Source organism: Zootoca vivipara, chromosome 4, assembly GCF_963506605.1.
Source record: "Zootoca vivipara chromosome 4, rZooViv1.1, whole genome shotgun sequence".
Lineage (NCBI taxonomy): Eukaryota > Metazoa > Chordata > Lepidosauria > Squamata > Lacertidae > Zootoca > Zootoca vivipara.
In genome coordinates this window covers 69,509,164-69,532,745 of record NC_083279.1, presented here as the reverse complement: position 1 = coordinate 69,532,745, position 23,582 = coordinate 69,509,164, and the positions used below count along the sequence as shown (strand labels likewise).

Genomic DNA, 23,582 nt, shown 5'->3' with positions numbered 1-23,582 from the left:
GAAGGGACCCCGCCCCAGATTCTCCCATAAAACCAACCCACCCTTGCCAGGCCCTTGCCCTGGAGCAGCAAAGCAACGCAGCGAGCGGGGTGCGAAAGAACCGCAGCAGGCCAGGAGACAGGCGCCGAGGCCAGACCGCAGTGCGGGGAGTGCACCACCCCGCACAGCAAGGATGCAGCAAAAATAAGAGACGCTGCTGCTCGCCAGATGCGAGTCTCCCTGCGCGCACAGAGGATCCGAGGAAAGGCGGGCAGTCGCCCAACGCGCCAAACCAGCAAGAGGGGAACCTCGCCGCCCGCCGTGGTCGGGGCTGGGCGGACGACTTTGCTCCAGGGCGCGAGGAGGGGAGCGCGTCGCTATCTTCCCCCGAAGCAGCAGGCGGAGGCGGCGCCAGCGCTTGGTGAGGAATTCCCCTTTCCATGGTGGTCTCGCCCGCCGAACCCTCCTCCGAGTGGAGGGCAGCCAATGGGCAGCTGCTGAGAACCCGAAAGAGGAGGTGGGCGACGCGGGAGGGGAGGCTTCCCTCGCAGTCGCCTTCTGTCGCTCAGAAGGGTCGGAGGGGCTGGGTCGCTGCGAGGCACGAGGGCCCGGTGAGTGGGGAGCCTAGTCGCCCGCCCGACGCGGAAGGCTTTTCCTATTTGGGGGGCCGGGGGCGCAGCGCTTAAAAGGGGTGGGGGTCGGGAAGGCTCGGACCTGCTGTGACCCCGAAGCCCCTCTTGCTTGGGGCTCCTTATTTCACGAGGGAAGAGCGCTCTGCGTATGCTCTCCGAGGGGTTCCTTCGCTTGCTAAGGAGGGTAGGTTTCAGGCTCGCTGACTGAGCTTGGAGGGGAAGGTAGTCCCTGCATGGGAGAAGCTTGGGTCCAGCGGCGGTGTAACATATTCGGCCCAGCTGCGCGGGAAGGGCAGGAGACACTTTATCGCTTCGGGTGGGACCGTTACTCGGGCTGCAGCGTTAGGGTTTCTTGAAAGCTTTATAGCCCTATTGCAAGGTGTCAGCTTTTTATAGCTTTTTTTTTTAACCCTCACGTCATTCCTGCAAGATAGTGCTTTCCTCGCCTCCCTTGTTATTGTCTTACTGACATTTCCAGATAACATCTAAAATAGTAGGAACTTGCAATGCATTAAAATGAAGAAGGAAAGAAATTGATGCAATGACTTGGCTAAACCTTCATGGCAGAGCTGGGATTTGAACCTGATAACTGAAGGTTCAGCAGGATCTTTCTTTCCCCTGAGTTTACCTTTCTGTTTTAGATCTTGTTGACGTGCAAAGCATTTTTTGTGCAGCCTCTGGAATTTGATCTATTCCTTCACAAGTTCTTGAATGGTCTAGGGCACTTTCCATGGGAATGTTTTATTGGATCCACTCACACCTTTCTGTTTTTTCCTCTAATGTAGGCCTTTTGGGGGCTCTGAACTTGACTAGAGCAGTGATCCTGGGGTCTTTAGCTCTTCCTCTGTGCTACCCCCTCCTAGCGGGAGGGGGGGAGGAATACAGAGAGTATGTACAGTATATCCTTGTTGCAGACCATGTTTTTCAAATGTCCCCAGGTGGATACACAAAGATTGTAAAGAGGATTCTAAAGGTTGGGGGGGGGCAGTAGTACTTTCAGCTTCTTCTGCAGCTAAATCCTGGCGAAGGAAGACCCTGAGAGAATCTTGCTGGATCTAGCCCAGCATCTCTTTCAAACAGCTGTCACTCTGATGCCTATGAGAGGCTCACCAAGCAGAGTATGAGGGCAATAGCTGTCCTTCCACAGCAATTGGCTGTGTAACAATGGGCTGTGGCACTCATCTCGCTTTCAGGTTGACGGAGCCAGCGTTTGTCCACAGACAGCTTTCCGGGTTATGTGGCCAGCGTGACTAAACTGCTTCTGGCACAACGGAACTCTGTGACGAAAGCCAGAGCACACGGAAATGCCGTACCTTCCCGCTGGAGCGGTACCTACTTGTACTGGTGCCTTTGCTGAACCCCGACAGAGCAGGACTGAGCGGGAACCAGCAAAGGCAGCAGCCCGCCGCCGGCTTGGAGCTCGAGCCGGCAAAGGCAGCAGCGCGCGCTTTGCCGAGCTCCAAGCCGGCAGCGGGCTGCTGCCTTCGCTGGTTCCCGCTCCGTTGGAGCTCGGCAAAGCGCGCGGGAGCCGACTTCCGGTTTCCTCGCGCTCGCATCGGACGCGCTCTGCGGGAGCTCTGAGAAAAGCTCCGTGCACGAAGCTGCTGCCTAAGGGGTCTAGGGGCAACGCGAGGCTAAGCGACCCCCTAAAAGCCCTGGGGTGAACCAGGGCGAAACAATAGCCTGCAGCGCGGCTGGAGGAGAAGCCCCTGAAGCCTAGATCTCCGACGCAAAGTGGGAGGAGAGAGAGGAGGAGAAAGAGAGACTGACGTGAGTGAGTGATAGCGACGCCAAGAGGTAAAAGAACAGACTCACAAGGAAGGCAAACCCCAGCCCAGCGGGCTGCTGCCTTTGCTGGTTCCCGCTCAGTCGGGGCTCGGCAAAAAATAAGGCACCCCCGAAAATAAGCCATAGGCTTATTTTCTTGAGTTAAAATTAATATAAGACATGTCTTAAAATATGAGAAACACGGTAACTGCTAACGATGTAACAAGCGCAGTAGGAGTGTTTAAGAGGTGTTGCATCTGCCCTCAGTTGATGGGGATTTTTCTTGTGTCTCTAATTCTGTGTTTGGAGCAAGATGGGAGAAAATTGAATAACCCATCAGAAGGTGCAATCTGCTCTGAAGAATTACATTAATATAATTATATACAGAAAGAGTCATTCTCATAAAAAAATATTAGTAAAAAATAAGGGTTTTACTGTGGTCAGAAGATTGAACACTTCACTCATACAGATCCAATCCAGAGTCCACCAAACTGCTGATAAAATGCATAACAAGTACTGCAGCAAATTGTTTAAATTTATTTATAAAACCATACCTATTTATATGTTCACCATATGTAGATTAAGAAAGGAAAAAGATGAGGAGAAACTTCAAAGACTTGTTCAAGAGGAAGCTGTAAAATTCCTTTGGGACCAGGTAAAAATATCATTTCTAAATCACTTTCTGACTTTGTGTTAATAAAAACCATGGCTCACTAAGCAAATAAGCTGAAGAGAAATATGTACCATGTTGGGTAGTTTACATGATTTATAGTGCATCTGAGTAGATACTCAGAAGCAAGTTTTGTTGCGTTTGTGGGACTTAACTCTCAAGGAGTGTCAATAGGATTGTAGCTTAAGGGTCACCTCACACAGGATGCAGTTCTTAATATTGCTCTATCATATAAAACTAAAAATATAGTGGCATATGATGTGCATATAAGTCTGATTGAAATTATTTCCTTTTGTGTGGTATTTGCAGGTTAGATGCATCCAGGAGTGGCAACTTTCAGTAAACTCACATCTCACTACTTTCCAGCAGCATAATACTCCTACATCAAGCATTTTGGGTCCCTTCAAGGTCCATATAGACTCGCCTGGACTAAATCAAGTACCTTCTCCTGTCAGCAGTTCAACCTGGTTTGTTTCAGCTACTGAGGCTTGTCATCAGAAATGCTTGCCAGAATTTCCTGACTCGGGGTTCCATTCCTGTGTGACTGACCAGAACTGCCTTCATGAATCTCAGTGCTGTGGAGAAAATGTGGCAGAAGTAAATGGTGAAAGCCAGAGCACACGGAAATGCCGTACCTTCCCGCTGGAGCGGTACCTACTTGTACTGGTGTGCTTTCGAAGTGCTAGGTTGGCAGAAGCTGGGATAGAGCAACGGGAGCTCACTCCGTCGCGGGGATTCAAACTACCGACCTCCTGATCGGCAAGCCCAAGAGGCACCACCTGCGTGGAGGTAGTATAGCTATGATGAATAGGAGTTGCTGATAGCCTTCATGAATTTGTCTACCCCCCCCTTTAAAACCACCTTAGCTAGGGGCCATCACCAGATCTTGTGGTAGTGAATGTCATGGTATAACTGTGTGTGCTTCAGTACTTCATTTTGGCTGTCCTGAATCCCTCACTTTTCAGCTTCATTGGATGACCCCAGGTTCTAGTATTATGAGAAAGGGAGAAAATCTCATCTCTATCTACTATCTCCATACCTTGAGTAATTTTCTACACCTTTATTATGTCCCCTATCCTACTTTTCCACTCTCCCCATCCCCTTATCAGTTTGGCTGCATCTTTTAAAATTCTACAATATCTCTTTTTTTTTTAAGTACCTGTACAGTAACCAGAACTGTAAATGGTATTCCAAGTGTGGTCGCACCATATATTTGGACAAAGGCATTATGATATTGGCAGTTCTGTTTTTGACCCCTTTGCTAATGATCTCTCACAGGGAACTCGTGTTTTTCATAGCTGGCAGATACTATGTTTGCATGTTGTAGTAAGACATAGTTTATGGCTTACAGTGAATGAATAGAACCTGTGATGAAGAACCTATAGGATCTGAGTAAGAATAGTTAAGCATGTTGGGTCCAGCTATGGCATCATTTGAACTTGTTTTCACAAACCTGCTGGCCTGAGTAGGTTTGGCCACCCCTTTTTACACTGGATCTTGCAAATTCTGACTAGAATCCATGGCTCTGGAGTTCACTGAAGAGTTGTTGTTTTTTCCTGCTAGCAGATCCTAATTATTTATTTCTACTCCAAATTAGGAACTGCATTTAGAAAGAGCTCTTAGAATGCTATATCCCAAGAGCAGGTCTGAGGACCCCACTCCAAACACTAGCTTTCTAGCTTCAGCCTCGATCTTCAGACTGCTAATTTAACTGGCGTTCTAGGCATGCAGAGTTGTTATTGAACATGCAGAACTATCCCATGTGTATTCCCACAGAGTTAAAGGCATCCAAAACTATAGGCAATTCAGAAAAGAAACTAGCTGAAAAGATTGTTTTTAATTTCTCTCTGCTAGTTCTGTACTGATGGTAGTTTGCTGGTTGGAACTTAGAAAGTTACTACCGGTAAGGGTTGTATCCATTGTTAACTCAGAGTAGATCCATGGAACTATATGAACCTAAGTAGTCAGTGGGATTATGCCATGTAGGAGTAGCCATAAGGCAGTATCTGTACTTGGTTCTCAGTATTCACACACAACTACAGTGAGGGGGGAAAGTATTTGATCCCCTGCTAAATTTGGCCGTTTGCCCTCTGACGAAGAAATGACCAGTCCATAATTTTGATGGTAGGTTTATTGGAGCTGTGAGAGACAGAATAACATTACAAGAATACACTTTAGATCAGAACCATGGTAGAATATGAAAATCCCCATACGGTTACGGTACTAGCCTAGTATCTTCAGAGTCCAAGGGGACGTAGCAAGTTGGAGGTTTCTGAATCTGCCTCCAAGGAAAAGTCTTGGCTTCTTTCCCCCCACCCCTCAAACAAACACTTTGAGGATTGGAATTTTGCTTTGAGACTTGAGGCCTTTGAGGGTGGAGTGTTTAGTATCACTTGCTAATTTGAACCCCACCCATGGGAAAGTTAGGTTTACTGATTGGCTCCAAATCTGGGGTTCCTCAACTGTGGTTGGCAGTTAGATGCTCCTGGCTACTTGTGATCTGTAAAAATGCAATTAAAAACAACAGAGCATCTAACACAGTGCATTACAATTGCTATAGCAGGCAGAAGAAAAAAAAAATAAGCGAGCCATCCTCATAAATGTTCATGTGGGACACAGGGTGTTCGTATGTGGAAACCGCTGCCCTAAATAAACCAGACACGTTTTAAAGGGTGGGGGCAGAGGAGGGAGCATGTTCCAGTAAAAGGGTTTTGCCACAGTGAAAACCCATCCTCCTCTCGATGATAGCAGAAAGTAGGTCATGTTGTCTGGGTGCAGGAGGCTCCTGTGGAAAGATTCCACTAAGTGGTCTTTAATACAGACTGGCCTTGCACTATTTGACATAAATCTTAAGCAAGGCATTGTGTGTTTTGCAGGAGAGAGGAAGAAGAAGAAGAAAGCCAGCTGCAGATGGAACAAATAGCACCTGTAGTGGCGTGCTGCTCCTGGCTACCTTTGTTTTTGTTCTTGCACAGCAGTTTGAACACATCTCTATAACCAAGAGTGCCTGGATCTGAAATGACCACCCTTCTTGGACCTTGCAGCTTGTTTATTCACACAAATAAAACAGTAGGATTTTCCTTTTTACTCTTATTAATCTATTCTCAAGCATGTGTTCCCCCTTATAATGTGGAGTCATCTTTCAGAATTTCATATGATCTCTGTAATCCCTTTATATAATCTGTGCAATGATTAACACGTGGTCTCTGCACTGCAGGAGCACGGATTATTTTTAAATATCTGTGTGTGGCCATGTTCTGCTTCATAGCATTAATTTTGTACGTGCTTACTGTATTATTAGGATTCGCGTGCTAATTAGAATTCATTCTCTTACATAATGGAATGAAGTGAAAGAACATTAACAGAAACCCATCCTTACTGGAATAGTTAACAAAATGCAGTTTATTTCATAATGTGTCCTTGGAATAGTTTTCTGGAGCATAAACAGGACTGAATCAATTTACAGACCCTGAAAGAAGGCAAAGGTCAATGGAAGCAGCAGCCTTCGGATGATCATTGTTAAATATTCAGTGCCGCATAATGCAAGCACCGACTGAGTCTTAAAACTGCAAAGTTTATTCAGAGTAAGTCTCTCTTTTAATTTGTTTATTTCAGTGTATTCTTAAATAGAATTTCATAACCTTATTCTGCTGAGTAGATTCTATATTGCCTAGCTAGCAATATATTGTATGTGTTGGGCTGCATTACCAACTGTGGTGTTCAGAAAGAACCGAGAGAGGAAAAAGAATAATTCAGTTTAGCATTGGAATGTTTCCTAAATTAAATCTAGGATCTTAAAATTCATGTAGCTTTCTTAAAACAGGAAATTTCAAAGTGATGCCGAAAGGCTAAGAATTGTGTGCTGTTTGCCATCCATTAGCTGAGCTGTGCTGACGTTCTAGAATGCTCACAGATATTCAAATTGCTCTGACAAACTCAGCAATTAGTTTATTGCCTCTTTAGCTTCAGAAAGGGAAGTGAAATGTTAGTTTGAGTCTTAACACATGTTCACATAAGGACAAGAGAAGCTATCAACATGGAGATGGAAAAGAAGAAATGCAGATGTCAGGCAGTTGGGAAGTGCAGGGAAGAAGGACGAGAAGAAGGCTGAGGTGTAGAGGGAGCTTGAAATAATAGGCATTGGGCTGAGGGAAAACTATGAAAAGAGTGAAGAAAAGGAGGGAATAAAAATAGGTCTTCTGGTATTATCCCACCTCTGTCATGGACAAAGGCACCATAGGGTGGAATAGAGAGACCTTTAATCTGGTAGTGTTCTCAGGACAGCTGTACTCTGAAAAAAATCCACTCAGGTAAATGAATAAATTTCACTGGGGATTGGTTACAGATAACAAATTCTGGTGCAAGACTTATTATCTGTTTGTTTTACTATTGGTGTAGCCAAAAGCAACATTGAAAAGGTATCTGTAATGCTAAGCAGCCGTTCTGCCTCAGCTGAGATATAATGAGGGTTTGTCATGTCATTATCTTTCGGGTTCCTTTTTTTAAAAAAAAAATTGCTTGATTTATGCTTCTAACGCTCCTGAATGTCATGTGGGAAACCCATTTTTTATTTTAAGACCTAACTGGAAGCTTTAAAAAATGCACTTGCAGGAAGAGGAAATGCAGCAGAAGCCTCCGGATGAGATTTCCTGTGTAATACTGAGTAACAATGACACTGGCGCCTGTGGGATATGGGCAACATGGCAGCATCTTACGTGGGTGAGAGAGAGATGAAGGGATCATGTGGCCCAATTTTTCCAAAGTACAGATTTTGTGCCTCATTCTGGCAGTGTTGGCGATTCTGGCTTTACTACACAACTTTTACGAATTAGAGGTGAGTGACTCACCTCCCTCAGGGGCAGGGCAAGTAAGTTGGGCGGCATTCTTCCTGTTCACCAGAGCTTTCCCCATGCCAGATTATATACAGTGGTACCTCTACTTACTAATTTAATGCGTTCCGAACACACATTTGTAAGTCGAAAAAATTTGTAAGTTGAATCCCATAGGAATGCATTGGGAGAAAAAAATTGTAAGTCGAAGCAACCCTATCTAAAAATTCGTAAGTAGAAAAAATCCTATCTAAACCGCATCCAAGATGGCGGACTGAGCTCCATTTGTAAGTAGAAAAATTCGTAAGTAGAGTTATTTGTAAGTAGAGGTACCGCTGTACATGTGACTGCACCATATTTGATTCTTAGGTGCATTGTGAAAAGGGCATACCAATAAAATAGCATGGAAGGGTGGGGATAGGGTGGGAGGAATGTGTATGACAGGAATGTGGCCCTCAACGGGGGTAGGGGGCAGTTCCTCAGACCTGTGTTAAAAAATGGAAGAAGGATTTAGACCTATATCCCCCCCAAAAAACAACCTGGAATGTGTTCATTTTGGAATGTACTCTTTCATACCTTAATTTTACATCTGTCTGTAGTAGAGAGCTATTCTTAAAACATTGGTACACAGGTAGCAACACAAACTGACTGGAACGTGCAACCAACATGTGTAACATATCACTGGGAAATGCATGGCAGAGTGTGGTCGTATTTATTGCTGCTGGGATTGCCCCAGGCATCAGTGATTTTCGAATATAATATTAGTCCACTTCTTAAAAAACACACCTTGATCCAGCTTTATCACTAGAGGCTCTGGTGTCCTCAGTGGCTTGGAGTTCCAGCTGTTTCACCAGCCACAGCCATTCCTGAACAGTGATAGATAGCCATGTAATCTGTGTGCTAGTCACCTTCCATGGGAAATTTGCTTGGAGATGGTTCAGAAGCTGCAGCTTATGTGTGATACAGCTGTCAGGGTCTTCACTGATTTAACCAGGTGAAATCCTATTACGGTATGTTGATTCTGAATTGTTTGCACTGGTCGCTTATCTGCTACTTTGTCAATTCAATATCTTGCCCTTAACTTTAAAAGCCATAAATGAGTTGGGGCCACCTTGTCTGAAGGAGGGCCTCTCCTGTTTTTGTTTTTAAAAAAGACTTACAAATAGTTAAAAACAAACATCTCATGCAGAGTTTTATTATCATTAAAAAACCATCCAGCTGAACTCCCAGTATTGCTTCCATTTGAAAATTCTACTGTATTAGAGCCTGATCTTGGGCAGAACTTTCTACAATATTTTTTATTTATTAAAATATTTATAAACTCCTCTGTGTTGGTCAACCACAGGGTAGTATACAATAATAAAGGAATTCTTGAACACCCAAAGCCACAAAAACATAAGAGAAGTATCCCTAAATTTTACTTAGAGTAAACCTACTGAATTTTAACGAACCTAAGCACTTCACACACATTAATTGCAATGTGTCTTCTCTAAGTAGGGCTAACACTGAATACAACCCATAATAACCATGCTCAGCATAAAATCTTCAATAATGCCAACAAACAGGTCAGATACTGAACTACCCTCAACATGCCCAAATGCCTAAGTAAAAAGCCAGGTTTTAAATTGACACCATACTATAGCCAACATGGTTGCCTGCCAGGCGCCTATGAGGGGCAGGACATTCCAGGGCATCGCAACAGAATACTTTATCATGCACATCTGCCTAATGCAACCCCATGTATTCTTGCAGTTTAATGGGAACTCTCTGCATTCAGAAGGTCCCAAACTCACTCCACAGCCGTTCCAGGTACTGCTGGGGAATACCTCCCTGATCTGAAATACTGCAGCCCTGCTGTCAGTCATTGTACACCATGCTGAGCTTGACAGCTCAAGGGTCTGCCTCTCTGTATGAGGAAGCTTGTTACGTTTTGCTGTTTTGGGGATCCTTATTATCATGCTTTTCGTTGGCTGCAAACCGTTTGTGTAGCCCATAAACGCTGTTAGAAACAACACTTCACATCTTTTTATTTGTGCTGTGAATAGGCCTGCTTCTAATAGCTTCCTTCTTTCGCAGAATCTGAATGAAGCAGGTTTAAAGTGGTTGGTAGAAGATGATGACCAACAGCCATCGTTCCAGATGACTAAAATACCCAGAAAGCTGTACTGTGGATATGAACGCCAAGTCTTGTCCAAGAGAGAACAAGGGGAAGAGGAGTCCTTATTTACTGCTATACAGTGGCCCAAACCTCCGGAGGACAAAATCCCATTTGTGAAGAGCACTGACCCCTCCCATAGCAGCTTTGTGATACTGAACCCCCGTACACATTTCAAGGTTGGTGATCAGCTGGAGGTGCTCGTCCACATGAAAGACTATGAAGGCAAGCCAAAGCGTTACGGTGGGGACTACCTTCAGACAAGAATCCACTCTGCTCACCTGAAGGCTGGAGCCACAGGAAGGGTTGTAGATTACCAGAATGGGTCTTACAGAGTTTTTTTCACTTTACTCTGGCCGGGGGAGGTCACAGTATCTGTGGCGCTGGTCCACCCTAGCGAAGGGATCCAAGTACTTCAACATTTACGAGAAGAGAGACCAGACAGGGTCTATTTTAAAAGCCTATTCAAATCAGGGAGAATTTCAGAAACGACTGTGTGCAATGTGTGTTTGCCAGGAGATATGCCGGTGTGTAACTTTACGGATCTTTACACCGGTGAGCCATGGTTTTGCTACAAGCCAAGAAAGCTCTCTTGTGCCACGAGGATCAGTCATTACAAAGGGGGGTATCAAAAGGGCCTTCTGACCTCAGAAGAGAGTCGCCTTTTCCAAAGGTACATGCTCTCTCATACTCCACTGTTGCTTCTGTTTGGTACTGTTTTATGTTGGTTCTCTTTGATATTTTCATTTCATTTTAAATTACTTGTATTGTTGAGGAAAGGTCCATAATTTTCAGGGGCCCCTTACCTTGGGACTTCTGTCCAATATGTATATTGGGACCAATATGTATATGTATGTCAATATGTACAGTCAAACCTCGGTTGCCGAAAGTAATCCATTCCAGAAGATGGTTCGACTTCCGAAATGTTTGACAACCGAGGTGCGGCTTCCGATTGGTTTGGTTGCAAGAGCTTCTTGCACTCAAGCAGAAGTGGTGTCGGACATTCGGGTTCCGAAAACCGGAGCATTTACGTCCGAGTTTTCAGTGTTCAGGAGCCGAAACATTAAAAAACGGAGCCATTCAAGAACCGAGGTTTGACTATTTATGTTCTGGCCATAACCCCTAGTAATACCGTGTTTCTCACATTTTAAGACACCGTCTTATAACTTTTTTCCCTCAAAAAAACACTGGGTGGCTTATTTTCAGGGAATGTCTTGTTTTTATTACGTCAGGAGCAGTGCCCCTCTTGCTCCCTGGCTCCCTGCGGGGCAGGATTCTTGACTGAAAGAAAAGGACGGGCAACAGCCACCACCAAACTCCGTGAGAGGGAGTCTGAGGGAAGGGAAGTGTGTGCGTCCCTGGCCCAGCCCTCTCTCCCCGGCCCTGGGATGTTCGTGAGGGAGGGAGGGAGGGAGCTCCTCCGAAGGGCTGCTCTCTCTCTCTCTCTCCTCCCAGGTGGGGACTCACTTAATAGCAATCTGCTACACTGGAGCTTCTTAAATTTAAACCAGTACAGTATAATGGAATCTATCTGTGTGATGCAGTACGTATAGCAAATAAGGATCTCTACCAGCCAGCCCAAGACTTAAGAGCGAAAGTTCCAACAATGTAGCACTTTGTAGCACTGATAGCAAAGAGGCTACCGGCTGATAAGAGATACTGTAGAAAACAAGGCAGTTGAGCAGCAATTAAAATGGTAAATGGTAGCAATTGTAGCAATTGAGCCAGCAGGAAAGCGGGGTGAGATAATCTGCTGGTCCTAACTGCTTCTCTTACCCACAAAATGTTAACTTTTAGCAGCTCCTAAACAGCGAGAAGCCACCGGCAGCGATCCCGGTACCAGTAAAAATCCTTAAAGGGGCAGCTCTACAGACAAGCAATAGAAAGAAAAAGAATCCTCACTTTTTAAAAGGTTTTTAAAAGGGGGGAAGGTGGGGGGAAGCGAGAGGTGGGCTCTGTGTGTGTGTGTGTGTGTGTGTGTGTGTGTGTGTGTGAGAGAGAGAGAGAGAGAGAGAGACACGCAGGGGAGAGAGAGAGAGAGAGAGAGAGACGCGCACACAGAGTCTCTCCCTAAAGGGGAAGGCAGCGTCTTCAATCGCCCCTCTTTTCTTCCTCCTGTTTCATCTCCTCCCCACCGCAAATGCCACTTTTCTCCTCTTCACTCACACAGCCTAGCTAAAAAAAAAAAAATCGAACGGGAGGGGAAATCACGAGTCTGCAGCAACCAGCAGCTATGGCTCTTCGGTGCATTTTTACAAGCTTTTAAAAGAAATACGTGTCTTTGGAGCGACAGCAAAATGGGGAGAGATTTTTAGGGGGGGGGAGTTTGCTGGCGGGAGGGGGGAAGGGTCTATCACTATGTCTTATTTTCGGGTTATGGCTTATATCGCACAATTGCTTAGAAATCCTGCTATGTCTTATATTATGCCTACGTCTTAAAAAAGGAGAAACACGGTATATACATTTCGCAGAGAAGAGTTACCATTGGTATATTAATAGCACAGTTAAGCCCTCTTTTGACTGTGGATGTGCATCTCTATGTAGGGATTCCCTACATATGTTGACTGCGATAATTTAATGTGCCAGAACTTGTTTTTTTTTAAAAGCCAAGTTGGGATCAGGTCCACAACAAGCAGGGAGAGGAATTTTACCTGTTTCATCCTCTTGCTGCAATCCTCCCTTTTTGCACCAGGAGGGAAGATTCCATTTATACTAGTTGGAGCTTACCTCCTAATGTAAATGGCAGCTTTAAAAAACTGGAGTGGGGGATTTTTTGTCAAGACCACAGCAAGATGGGAAATGGTTAAACTCTCCCCCCTAACCTTCCATGACCCCAATCCTGAATGCCTCCCTTTTTGTTTTTAAAAAGCAGTCACATTAAATTCAAAAACACATTCCACAAACCTGTAATTCACCACCTGTGTTCCTCAAAGTGTAATAAGCTGAAGTTTGAGGAAGAGGGGGGAGGGATCCCTGTATTCTGCTTTGTAGTCCACATACACCCACCCACTTGCAAATAAGAGACTTCTGGGGACACTGTGTGCCTGAACTAATAATAGCTGGGGAATCTACATTGACATGCAGAGCTAAAATCAAAAGAGGAGTGTTATAAGTATGGCAGTGATGTACCAGTTTGGCTTTGGGTATTTGACCTTAGGCTAATGTGACTTTTTATCACTGAGTTTTGTTTGTTTTGTTTTTGTTTATTTAGTGATGTGAATATCAAAGTGCCAATATCCTCCAGTGGCCCCGATACTGTGCTCGTAAGGCCCTTAAGGCATGCAGGTAAAGTTAAAGATTTGAAAGACTTTGTTTCAAACCACAAAAAGCCTTTTTTTATTTTTTTACACCACAAAAAGCCTTTTGCACATGTTAGATTTAATCAGAGGAAACTGCGAATGCATCCGGCAAGTGACAGTTTGATTCAGTGTGGCAATGTATTGCTGACCAGAAGCTGTGGTAGAGTGAAAAGTGCTTCATGTATTATCTTGGTGATTCTTCCAACAATCCTGCATTGTAGGTCAGTATTGTTGCCCTTACACTGCTGATGAGGAGGCTGAGTGAATCATGACTTTGTGGCTGGAATGAGTTTTGAACCAAGGACTGCCAAGCATACATTATTGACAACAATGTTAAACGCAGGCACTCAGTGCCTGCCAAATTAAATTAGATAAACACCAACTCAGCCAGTCATAGGAATTTGCTCAGACGTCATATTAAGTTCCCGTGCTTTTGTGGTGCACCCACGTAAATTTAAGAATCCATTATTTTTTTAAAAAGTCACAAAATGGTACCGCTCATGAGGAAAGTATGTACAGTGATACCTCGGTTTACAAACAGCCTAGTATACGACCATCTTGGAATACGGCCAATTACAACCCAGAAATGAGTGCTCTGGGTTGCGTTTTCTTTTTGGTATACAATGGGCCCCAGCTGCAGGAGGCCTTCATATGTGCCACCGGTGCTGGGCTCTGGCAGCAGGAGGCCTCCGTAAGCACTGCCGCTTTCCCCCCACAACGCACGCCAAGCCCGCACTTGCTCGCCCCGCTCCCTTGGTGTGCTCCGCTCTCCCAGCCTTGTGAGGTGCGCAGCTCGAGAGCAAGCGAGTGCGGAACTCAGCCCGGCAGTGGTGAATGAGGGAGCCGGTTCCAGCCCAAAGTAGCGCGCCGCAAGCCACGCACTTCACCTACCGCTTCTTCTGGATCGCTGGCCCTCCAAGCGGGGTGGGCGTGGCAACGCAGACAGGCAACTGAGCCAGGGAGCCCAAAGAGCCGCACGTCTGCCATTCCGTTTGCCTGCAGTCAGCGCTTCCACGGCAGAGGGACCCAGAAGCGGAGAAGGGGGCCATTGATGCTGCAGCGACCCCCTTCTCCAAACGGAATGGCAGGCCCGTGGCTCTTTGGGCTCCCTGGCTCCAGCTGCCCATCTGCGTTGCCGCGCCCACCCCACTCTGGGAAGGTCTGAAGGTCTCATCTGAAGAAGTCCCCAGAAACCAGACACATTTTCACACTTACGCTGGGGAGAGCATGCAGAGCTCCATAGCCAAACACCCACATGCTTCTAGTGCCGTCACTATCTTCTCCTCCCCGGGAGAGCGAAGGAGAAGAGAGTGATGGCGCGAGAAGCATGTGGGTGTTTGGCTACGTGAGCGATCACTCAGCATGGCAGGGAGAAGGGGATCACTGATGCTTCAGCCGTGGAGGCTGAGGGCTCTCTTCGGACTCTGTTGCTCGGTTGAGCAGCTGCACTACAAGCCCCAGGGGGCCTTGCTGAGCAATCTCTCGCTGGGGAGAGCATGCAGAGCTCTGGCAACCCCTAGGGCCGCCCCCTGAGAGATCCCTGCCCCCTCCTGCTTGCATGCAAGTACCGTAGGAGTTGGGAATCGGTGCTGCTCCAATAGGCAGTGTGAAGCCTCCCTTCACAGCTGAGAGATCCCCGCCCCGCTCCTGCTTACAGGCAGCCAGGGAAGGTGGAGGAGGCAGCCCAGAAGCTGCATCTTAGAGCCACTGCACCACCTGAAGGCAGTCAGGCTCTCCCCAGCAAACCAACTGGAAATGTACCAAAATCACAAGAAAACATAAAACAACTCTGACCCTAACCCTAATTCTAATTCTAATCCTTAGCCCATGGGTAGGCAAATTAAGGCCTGGGGGCCGGATACGACCCAGTCGCTTTCTCAATCAGGCCCGTGGACAGTCGGGGAATCAGCGGGTTTTTACATGAGTAGAATGTGTCCTTTTATTAAAAATGCATCTCTGGGTTATTTGTGGGGCATAGGAATTTGTTCATTCCCCCCCCCAAAAAAAATATAGTCAGGCCCCCCACCAGGTCTGAAGAACAGTGGATTGGCCCCCTGCTGAAAAAGTTTGCTGTCCCCTGCCTTAGCCTAACCCTAACCCAGTCCTAAAATTAACCCTAACCCAGAAACGGTCTTGTTAGATAGTAAAATTCGTGTTAAATTGCTGTTTTAGGGGTTGTTGTTTTTCATCATCGGGATTGATCCATTTTCCATTACTTTCTATGGGAAAGCATGCCTTGGCTTAAGTCCGCTTTGGTTTAACACCAAACTTCTGGAAAGGATTAAGGTTGTAAACCAAGGTACCACTGTAGCCCATAACAAATGATCTCCATGGGCACGGGCCAGTACAATGGTACCTCGGTTTAAGAATGATTTGGTTTACAAACTCCGCAAGACTGGAAGTAGTGTCCTGGTTTGCGAACATTACCTTGGTCTAAGAATGGAATCCAAACGGTGGAAGGGCACCAGCGGCAGGAGGCCTCATTAGGGAAAGCGTGCCATGGTTTAAGAATGATTTCTGTTTAAGAATGGACTTCCAGAACGGATTAAGTTCGTAAACCAAGGTACTACTGTAGTTGCCTTTTCACTCCCCACAACCATGATTTGCATTAGGTATGCAGGTGGAAAGGACTACTGGATTATCCTAGCAACAAAATATTGATCACAATCCAACAAAAAGTGAGTACAGTGTGCTTTAAGTTTCCATTCGACTGTGGCCATTGATTGCTGGGGAAATGCAATCTACCTACGACAAAAATGCTTCCTTGAAGAAAGATATCTAGAGTCTCCAATGATAGGCAAGTAAAAACTGCTTATTCTCTCCCTTGCACACACACATGCCTGGAAAAGCCTTGGGTCTCTGAAATTTTGTTGGAGGATTCACTTGCAGATAAAAGGATTTGTCTACCAAAGTGAATGTCATTGATTGCTTTGCAAAATATGGAAACTTAGTACAGTGTGCTGATTAAATCTCAGTTATTAAATGTTTACAAACTTACCAGCGTTTTAGCAGGCTTGATGTTATGCTCCTATTTGATTTACTTATATAATTATAACACATGACTTTTCATTTCTAACTAGTAATTCAAAATTCTCTTTCAGAGATGGACAATCTGGAAAAATCTCAAAGCCCTGATGTATTTCCTTCTGGTTACTATTATGAAGATGAATGGCGAGCAAGAACACAGTGGATTCAGCATTTTAACAAGTCATCAGATATTACCGAATGTTTACAAGGGAAACTTATCCACTTGTTTGGAGACTCTACAATAAGGCAGTGGTTTGAATATCTGACAACGTTTGTTCCAGGTCACTATTTTTGTCTTGCCTTTTGCAGGTGTTTCAGAGATAGATAGATAGATAGATAGATAGATAGATAGATAGATAGAGATAGATACACACACAAACAAATATGAGAAAACGTTAATGCTTATACTCTTGATGTAGAGATTGTGGGATTTCAGTCATCACTTTGTAACTGATTTTAATTTTGCTGATTATGTTTCTGGGATTTGGAAGAGCTAGAACTGCAAAGTTTTGGCATTTACTTTAAATCTCTCTTAATTCTGTGTCACCCTAAGAGTTGGTTAAGAATGGCCTTTTCATGTGCCTTGGGATTACTCTTTCAAGCCTCATCCCTCCCTCACAAAAATGGTTCTTTCTAGGAAATAAAGTGCCCTTCTCTTTCTCACTGCATGTGTAAATAGTGATGGGAGAGCTATCACTTAAGAAATAGAAAAAGGGAGAAGCAGTAATAATGGGATGGACATGTGCAAATACACACATTTAGGCTTGCATTGGTCGTGAGGAATCCAGGATTGAACCAAACGCCTTATAGAAGAGATGGATTTTTGAGCAGCAATGAAAAAAAATAGAGTTCTGTAACATTACCCGATGATCTAATAGGGAATATGTGTGTCTCTGTGTGTGTGATTTGTAAAGGAGAAATTGAGAGGTGATGCAAGGGCATGGAAAGCTTTCTGAAGGAGTCGTTTGTTAAGGATGTAGAAAGTGATGGGATAACAGCGTTGGATTTGGAAGAAGACCTGAGCAGGGCAACTCTACCATTAGGCAAAGTCAGGCACCTGCCGCAGGCAGCAGTTGATAGGGTAAAAGGTAAAGGGACCCCTGACCATTAGGTCCAGTCGTGACCGACTGGAGTTGTGGCGCTCATCTCGCGTTATTGGCCGAGGGAGCCGGCGTACAGCTTCCGGGTCATGTGGCCAGCATGACTAAACCGCTTCTGGCGAACCAGAGCAGCACACGGAAACACCGTTTACGTTCCTGCTGTAGCAGTACCTATTTTTCTACTTGGACTTTGATGTGCTTTTGAACTGCTAGGTTGGCAGGAGCTGGGACCGAGCAACGGGAGCTCACCCCGTCGTGGGGATTCGAACCGCCGACCTGATTGGCAAGCCCTAGGCTCTGTGGTTTAACCCACAGCGCCACCCGCTGCCCAGTTGATAGGGTAGTTGTCGGCTATTCCTCCTGAGCCCCCAGCTGTTCCCCTCTGGGAGGACAGAACTGTGTAAGCCTGTCTTGGGCCCCTAAAGTAACCTGCTGCTTCAGGTAGAATGGAGGATACAATACCGTTGCCAGTTTTGAAGTAAGATTCACTTGCAAGTCCAATCATATATACACACACACACACACACACACACACACACACACACACACACACATATAGTGGGGAGTGCTAGCATGTGCCATTTTGTCCTTTTCCTCAGGCAGCGAAACGTTGTGCTCCAGCTCTGGGTTCGATCGACAAGAAAAGAAGTCAAATTATCTTGGTTGCAGAGCTGTGGACAGAGATAGGATAGCTCAGGAGTAGCACAGGAAAGGCAGGAGGAAAGAGGTGGTAACAAAGATTGGGGATGAGCAGGAAGTGATTTTGTGTTGTAGCGCAGCGTTTCTCAACCGCTGTTCCACGGCACACTAGTGTGCCGCGAGACGCTGGCTGGTGTGCCGCGACGTGCGGCGACGAGAAGGGCGATTTGCATTGTCATGTGCCTGGCGGCCGCCAATAAACAACGCTGGCCCGCCGGAAAGGAAGCCGGCCAGGTCACGACGCGGGGCGAGCGCAGCTCTCAACAGCCACCACCACGGGAGGGTGGTTTTAGACAAACTTAAAGAAGCTGGCTGGATGAGCTCAACCTGAAACTTGCTGAGCAAAGGATTGTGCTGGCAGAGAAATCAGCGGCTTGTGAAGCCTTATTACAGGAGATTGCAACCAACACAGCAATTGGCAAGTGTTTCTTACAGTCATAATTATATAGTCAATATAGGGCGGCACAGAGTTAATTTTTTTAACTTTTTTAATGGTGGTGTGCCTCGTGATTTTTTTCATGGAACAAGTGTGCCTTGGCCCAAAAAAGGTTGAGAAACACTGTTGTAGCGAAAGGAAGGGGTAGATGTTTAAGAAACAGTGTATAGTAAGAAAAGGTAATGATTTGGTGGCAGATTAAATAAGGGGAACAAAAGAGAGGCCGCAACCCTGAGTAAAGGGCCAAATGAGGGATACCTGTTTAGGTGGTTCAATTAATGTAACAGACTTTCCCTTCTGCAAGGAAGGCATTTCTAGTTGAGCATATTTGTCAAACACTGTTTTAAGATATGGGCCCAGTTCATTACTGCAGGCTTCACAAAGCTGGGAGCAAGTCAGGCTGAACGCTGCTCCACTCGACCCTTTTCTCCTTCCTCACACCTTGCTTATTTGTTTGGTTTTATTAGCTGACATTAGGGCAATTCTGACTCAATACAAGGCATTATCTTCTTGCCAAAGTGCACTGGGATGGGTAAGAGGAGAAGCATTTGACCCTGGTGCTTCTTCCTGGCTTCATATTGATCCTCCAAGCTGCGCCAGTTGAAATGGTTGGAATTGATACTCATGAAAACTCTTGTGTGTTTGCTCCCCCCCCCCCTGTCCTCTGTGAATGTTATACAGAGGACCCTAACAATTACTGTTTTCCTTTACAGAGAGTTGCAACAGGCAATCACTTGGTAATTCTTTTTTGTTTGCTTGCTTGCTTGCTTGTTTCAGATCTCGTGGAATTAAACCTTGGCAGCCCTAAAAATGTTGGGCCCTTCATGGCTGTGGACTCGGTGCATAACATCCTACTGAACTTCCGCTGCCATGGGCCCCCTATTCGCTTCTCCACCGTGTTCAGCAGTGAGCTGCATTACATTGCCAACGAACTGAATCGCATTGTAGGCGGGAGGAACACTGTGATAGCCATAACTATTTGGTCTCACTTCAGCACTTTCCCTGTAGAAGTGTACATCAGGAGACTGAGGAACATTCGCAAGTCCATCGTTCGGCTTCTGGACCGGAGTCCCAAGACACGGATAGTCATCAAAACCGCCAACGTTCAGGAGCTCGGGCCGGAGGTCAGCCTTTTCAACAGCGACTGGTATTCGTATCAGCTTGACACAATCATGAGGAAGATGTTCTCAGGAATTGGAGTGCACTTTGTGGATGCTTGGGAGATGTCACTGGCACACCACTTGCCACACAAATTGCACCCAGAAGATGTTATTGTCAAAAACCAGTTAGATGCTTTCTTGTCTTTTGTGTGTCCAGTGGAAACGCACTACAGCCTCGTAAAAGGAATCCATAATCAATTGTGGTCTCTGTTTCTGTAGTTCACTTACGGACATGTTCTGCACAAGTTGTTTGTTGCTGATTTGGGGTGCCCCTAACCTGCATCTGATTCTCCAAGGTTGCACTGTAGCATACATAATTCATACTTGGAATGTCTGGGGACTGTTTTATTTATTTTTAAAAAGTAAGACTATATGTGTGGGTACCTCTTTGCAATGCACACCTCAGAATGAAGGTGTCCACAACTCCACTTGCCACTCTCACTACAATAATGGTTCTGCCACCATCTGGTAAGATAATGAAAGTAATCGCAGCAGCTGCCTCCTTCAGCTTGGAGCTAGGGAGAGAGGCCACAACACAATGCTAGAGGACATATTTGAGATGCTGAAAATTCCAGGTTCAGTTGTTGACATTTTCAGTTAAAAGAATGCTGTGAATGTTTAGCTTGTGGGTCCCCCCGTATTATTATTGTTATAAATTTATTCATACCCCTGATGGGACTCAAGGCAACTTACGTGTGTGTGTGTGTGTGTGTACACACACACACACACACACACACACACACCTGCTAAAAACAAGAAAACAACAAACTGGTTGGCCACTGTGAGAACAGGGTGATGGACCAGCTCCAGCAGAGTTTTTATCATGTAGCAGAGCTGGAAGAAAACCTTTCCTGAGACCTTGAGAACTGCTTCAAGCCACACAATGTTGCCCTAGATAGATTTAGGCCAGGCACCCCCAAACTGTGGCCCTCCAGATGTTTTGGCCTACAACTCCCATGATCCCTAGCTAACAGGACCAGTGGTCAGTGAAGATGGGAATTGTAGTCCAAAACATCTGGAGGGCCGAAGTTTGGGGATGCCTGATTTAGGCTATGTACACAGGCAGCCTCTGAAATGTGCAGGAGTTACTGTTTTTACAGTGTTTTACAGCGTGCACACCTTTGCACAATAACAGCATCTAAACCAGCAGCTAATAAGAGGGATGTCTGTACACACAGGTAGTTTTTTCCCAAACTAGTACACAATAGTGTTCTCCATTCTCTTCCATTCAATTAGTGGTTCCGCAGAGTTTTCGCAAAACAATATATTTTGCAGTCTTTCCAAAGAGAGGGTCTGGTGTGTAGCAGTATGGAGGCGGTTATGTTACTGTACTGCTTTCCATTTTGCCTATTTCATCCACAGCCAAGTTTATTTCATGAAATTTATATACCATTTGATTGTGTGTGTAACCCCCCCCCCAAAAAAAAACCCCCAACAGCCTCCACAAGTGGTTTAAAAGTTAAATATGGTGAGTGGCACAGCACAGCCCTGCAACGTCAGAAGGTCTGCCCCAATAGGAGGTGATATGAGAAGGCACTCTCTGTGTGCACTTGTATGCAGCAAGCACTTGAGAAGTGCATTTTTTGGCCCAGAACAGATCGTAACTGTTCCAGCAGAATGTGCTTTAATTGGACAAATAGTGTGGAGCAGGGACATCATGGGGTGTTGTCATTTGTCCAGCAGTCCCCAAAGGTGCTTACATCCTGCACTGAATGCACAACATACATAAGAGCCTGCTGGGTCAGGCCATGGTCCATCTAGTCCGGTATCCTGTTCTCACAGAGGCTGAACAGTTTGTTGCCTAACTGGGTCAAACTAGCAAGCAGGATATGAGCACAAGAGCACTCTCCCCTCCTGTGGTTTGCAGCAACTGACATTCAGAAGCGGTACTTGCCTCCAACTGTGAAGGCAGAGCATAGCAATCTTGACTAGTAGCCTTACCCTCCGTGAATTTGTAGAATCTAAGTTGGTGGCCATCGCTGCCCCCTGCAGGATTGAGTTCCCTAGTTTAACTGTGTGGCACGAAGAAGTGTGTGCATGCCCTTAGTGCACATTTACATCCATATTTGCTAGCTCTGCTGCTTGAAATTCTTTTAACTGGAGATGCTGGGATTGAACCTGAAGGCAATTATTTCCTAATAATAATAATAGAAATATGAAAAAAGGGAGGAACTAAATCCAAATTAACTGAACACTAATGAAAGTTTTATAAAAGAAATTACCAAAATATTTGTAAATTTAAAAGAAGAAAAGTAACCATTTTTCCAGTGCACATCCCTACCTCCCCATCCCTTTATCTCCCCCTGTTTTGGTGCCCAAGACATCTGCATGCAGGACACCCACTTTACTAGTAGTAGGAGTGTTTTAATAAATTAAACATTTTGTATGGCTCAGTGGCTACCTCCTGAGTTATTTGATACTTTCCAAGGGAAAAATCCAAGTGTCACCCACACTGGTATAAGTTTTAAGATCTTAAGACTGATTAGCTTTCTCTGTGAACTGCATGTTTTCAAGGAGTTTTTCAGTAGCTAACATCTGAAGTGCAGGTAGCTAAAAATGATGCTTAAGATCGCAACAAACGAAGAAGTCTGAAATGTCATTGATTCCTGGTTTGTTTGTTTTTTTAAATAAAAGTCTAAGCTGTTTTGAAGGCAATGCATTGCAAACTGTTGCTATTTAACATTTTGGTTCACTTCAGCGACATACCTCATATTGGTACAGAATGCAGACTTGACATGGTCCTCGCCTAGAGGGGACTTGTAGATTACAGTAGATGGAACAAGACATGGATTTGGATGAAGCCAAAGATGTATTGGCAATAGGCCAGGGGAGAGATGGAGGGCAGGAAAGCAAAATTGGTTTGAGTAAGGGGTAGGATGGTTCAAGGGAACCTGTCTTGCAGGAGATAGAGGTGGTTTGATCAGAAGAAGTCCATGGCATCAGGCATAAGAGATGGGAAGGAGGCTAAAAGACACTCGGGAAACAAGCATGTCTATCAGTTGTCTAAGCACCTGCAAGCCCACAAAGAATGTACAGAAATTATCCAGTCCTTTAAAAACTGTTGTGTGTAAAGTAGGCCCAGAACATCTTACCCTCTGAACCATAAAGAAACTGCATTTCAATTTTTGTTTACTGTTTCTGTTGATATTAAATAAATCTACACCAATACCTGTGATTAAACTACTTCTCTATCCACAATCCCTTCTCGTGTGTATATTTGGTGGGGTTACCATGACAGCTTTTTAAAATCACCAAATCTGTCACCACCTCTCTTTTTTCATGGCCAGCTGAAAGCATGGCAGTATATCTAACTAATCTATATCTATATATATATATCTATATATATCTATATATATATATATATATATATATAAATGTAAAAAACTTGAAATTGTCGGCCGCTATGTTCTCCGTAACCGCTTGACCGATCGTCCTGAAATTTTGACACAACGATCCAGGCCACTCCCCGGGGGTTGCTGGGGACATGAAAACCTCAAATCACACACCTGGGCAGGTGTAGACCTGGTTTTACACCAAGTCAAACAGCGCCCTCAAGTGGAATTCCTCCCACAGTACACCCCCTCCCTTCCTGTGAAATCTAAGCCACACCCACAAATCAAATGACATCATCAACCAAGCAACTGAAACCATCCAAGTTGGCCATTATCAAACCCCTAGGCCTTGCCAGGCTGCTAGGCCTCCACTAGGCCCGGGGGGGGGGGTTAGATAACCCACAACAACGCAATTGGGGGCATGGCAAGGGTTTTTACTTTACAATTTAGCACCACTACCCCCCAAAAATCCCCCACCAAAATTAAATACCATCCTT

At 45.3% G+C, this 23,582-nt stretch overlaps 1 protein-coding gene across 8 annotated transcripts; it reads left to right on the top strand.

Moving 5' to 3' along the window:
- The first annotated feature begins 71 nt into the window (after positions 1 to 71).
- Positions 72 to 22,943, top strand: NXPE3 (neurexophilin and PC-esterase domain family member 3). 8 transcript variants are annotated; one of them, XM_060273709.1, is made up of 10 exons: positions 72 to 400; positions 2,958 to 3,033; positions 3,358 to 3,837; positions 5,925 to 6,117; positions 6,515 to 6,632; positions 7,660 to 7,915; positions 9,954 to 10,705; positions 13,244 to 13,317; positions 16,433 to 16,639; positions 19,371 to 22,943. In XM_060273709.1, the coding sequence occupies exons 6-10, from the start codon at positions 7,790 to 7,792 to the stop codon at positions 19,970 to 19,972; spliced, it is 1,761 nt and encodes a 586-aa protein (XP_060129692.1). In that variant the 5' UTR covers positions 72 to 400; positions 2,958 to 3,033; positions 3,358 to 3,837; positions 5,925 to 6,117; positions 6,515 to 6,632; positions 7,660 to 7,789; the 3' UTR covers positions 19,973 to 22,943. The 8 variants fall into 8 exon arrangements, with proteins under 8 accessions (XP_060129692.1, XP_034970737.1, XP_060129691.1 ...); XM_060273708.1 differs by lacking the exon at positions 72 to 400 and adding an exon at positions 427 to 590; XM_060273711.1 differs by lacking the exon at positions 72 to 400 and adding an exon at positions 2,075 to 2,408.
- The last annotated feature ends 639 nt before the right edge of the window (positions 22,944 to 23,582 follow it).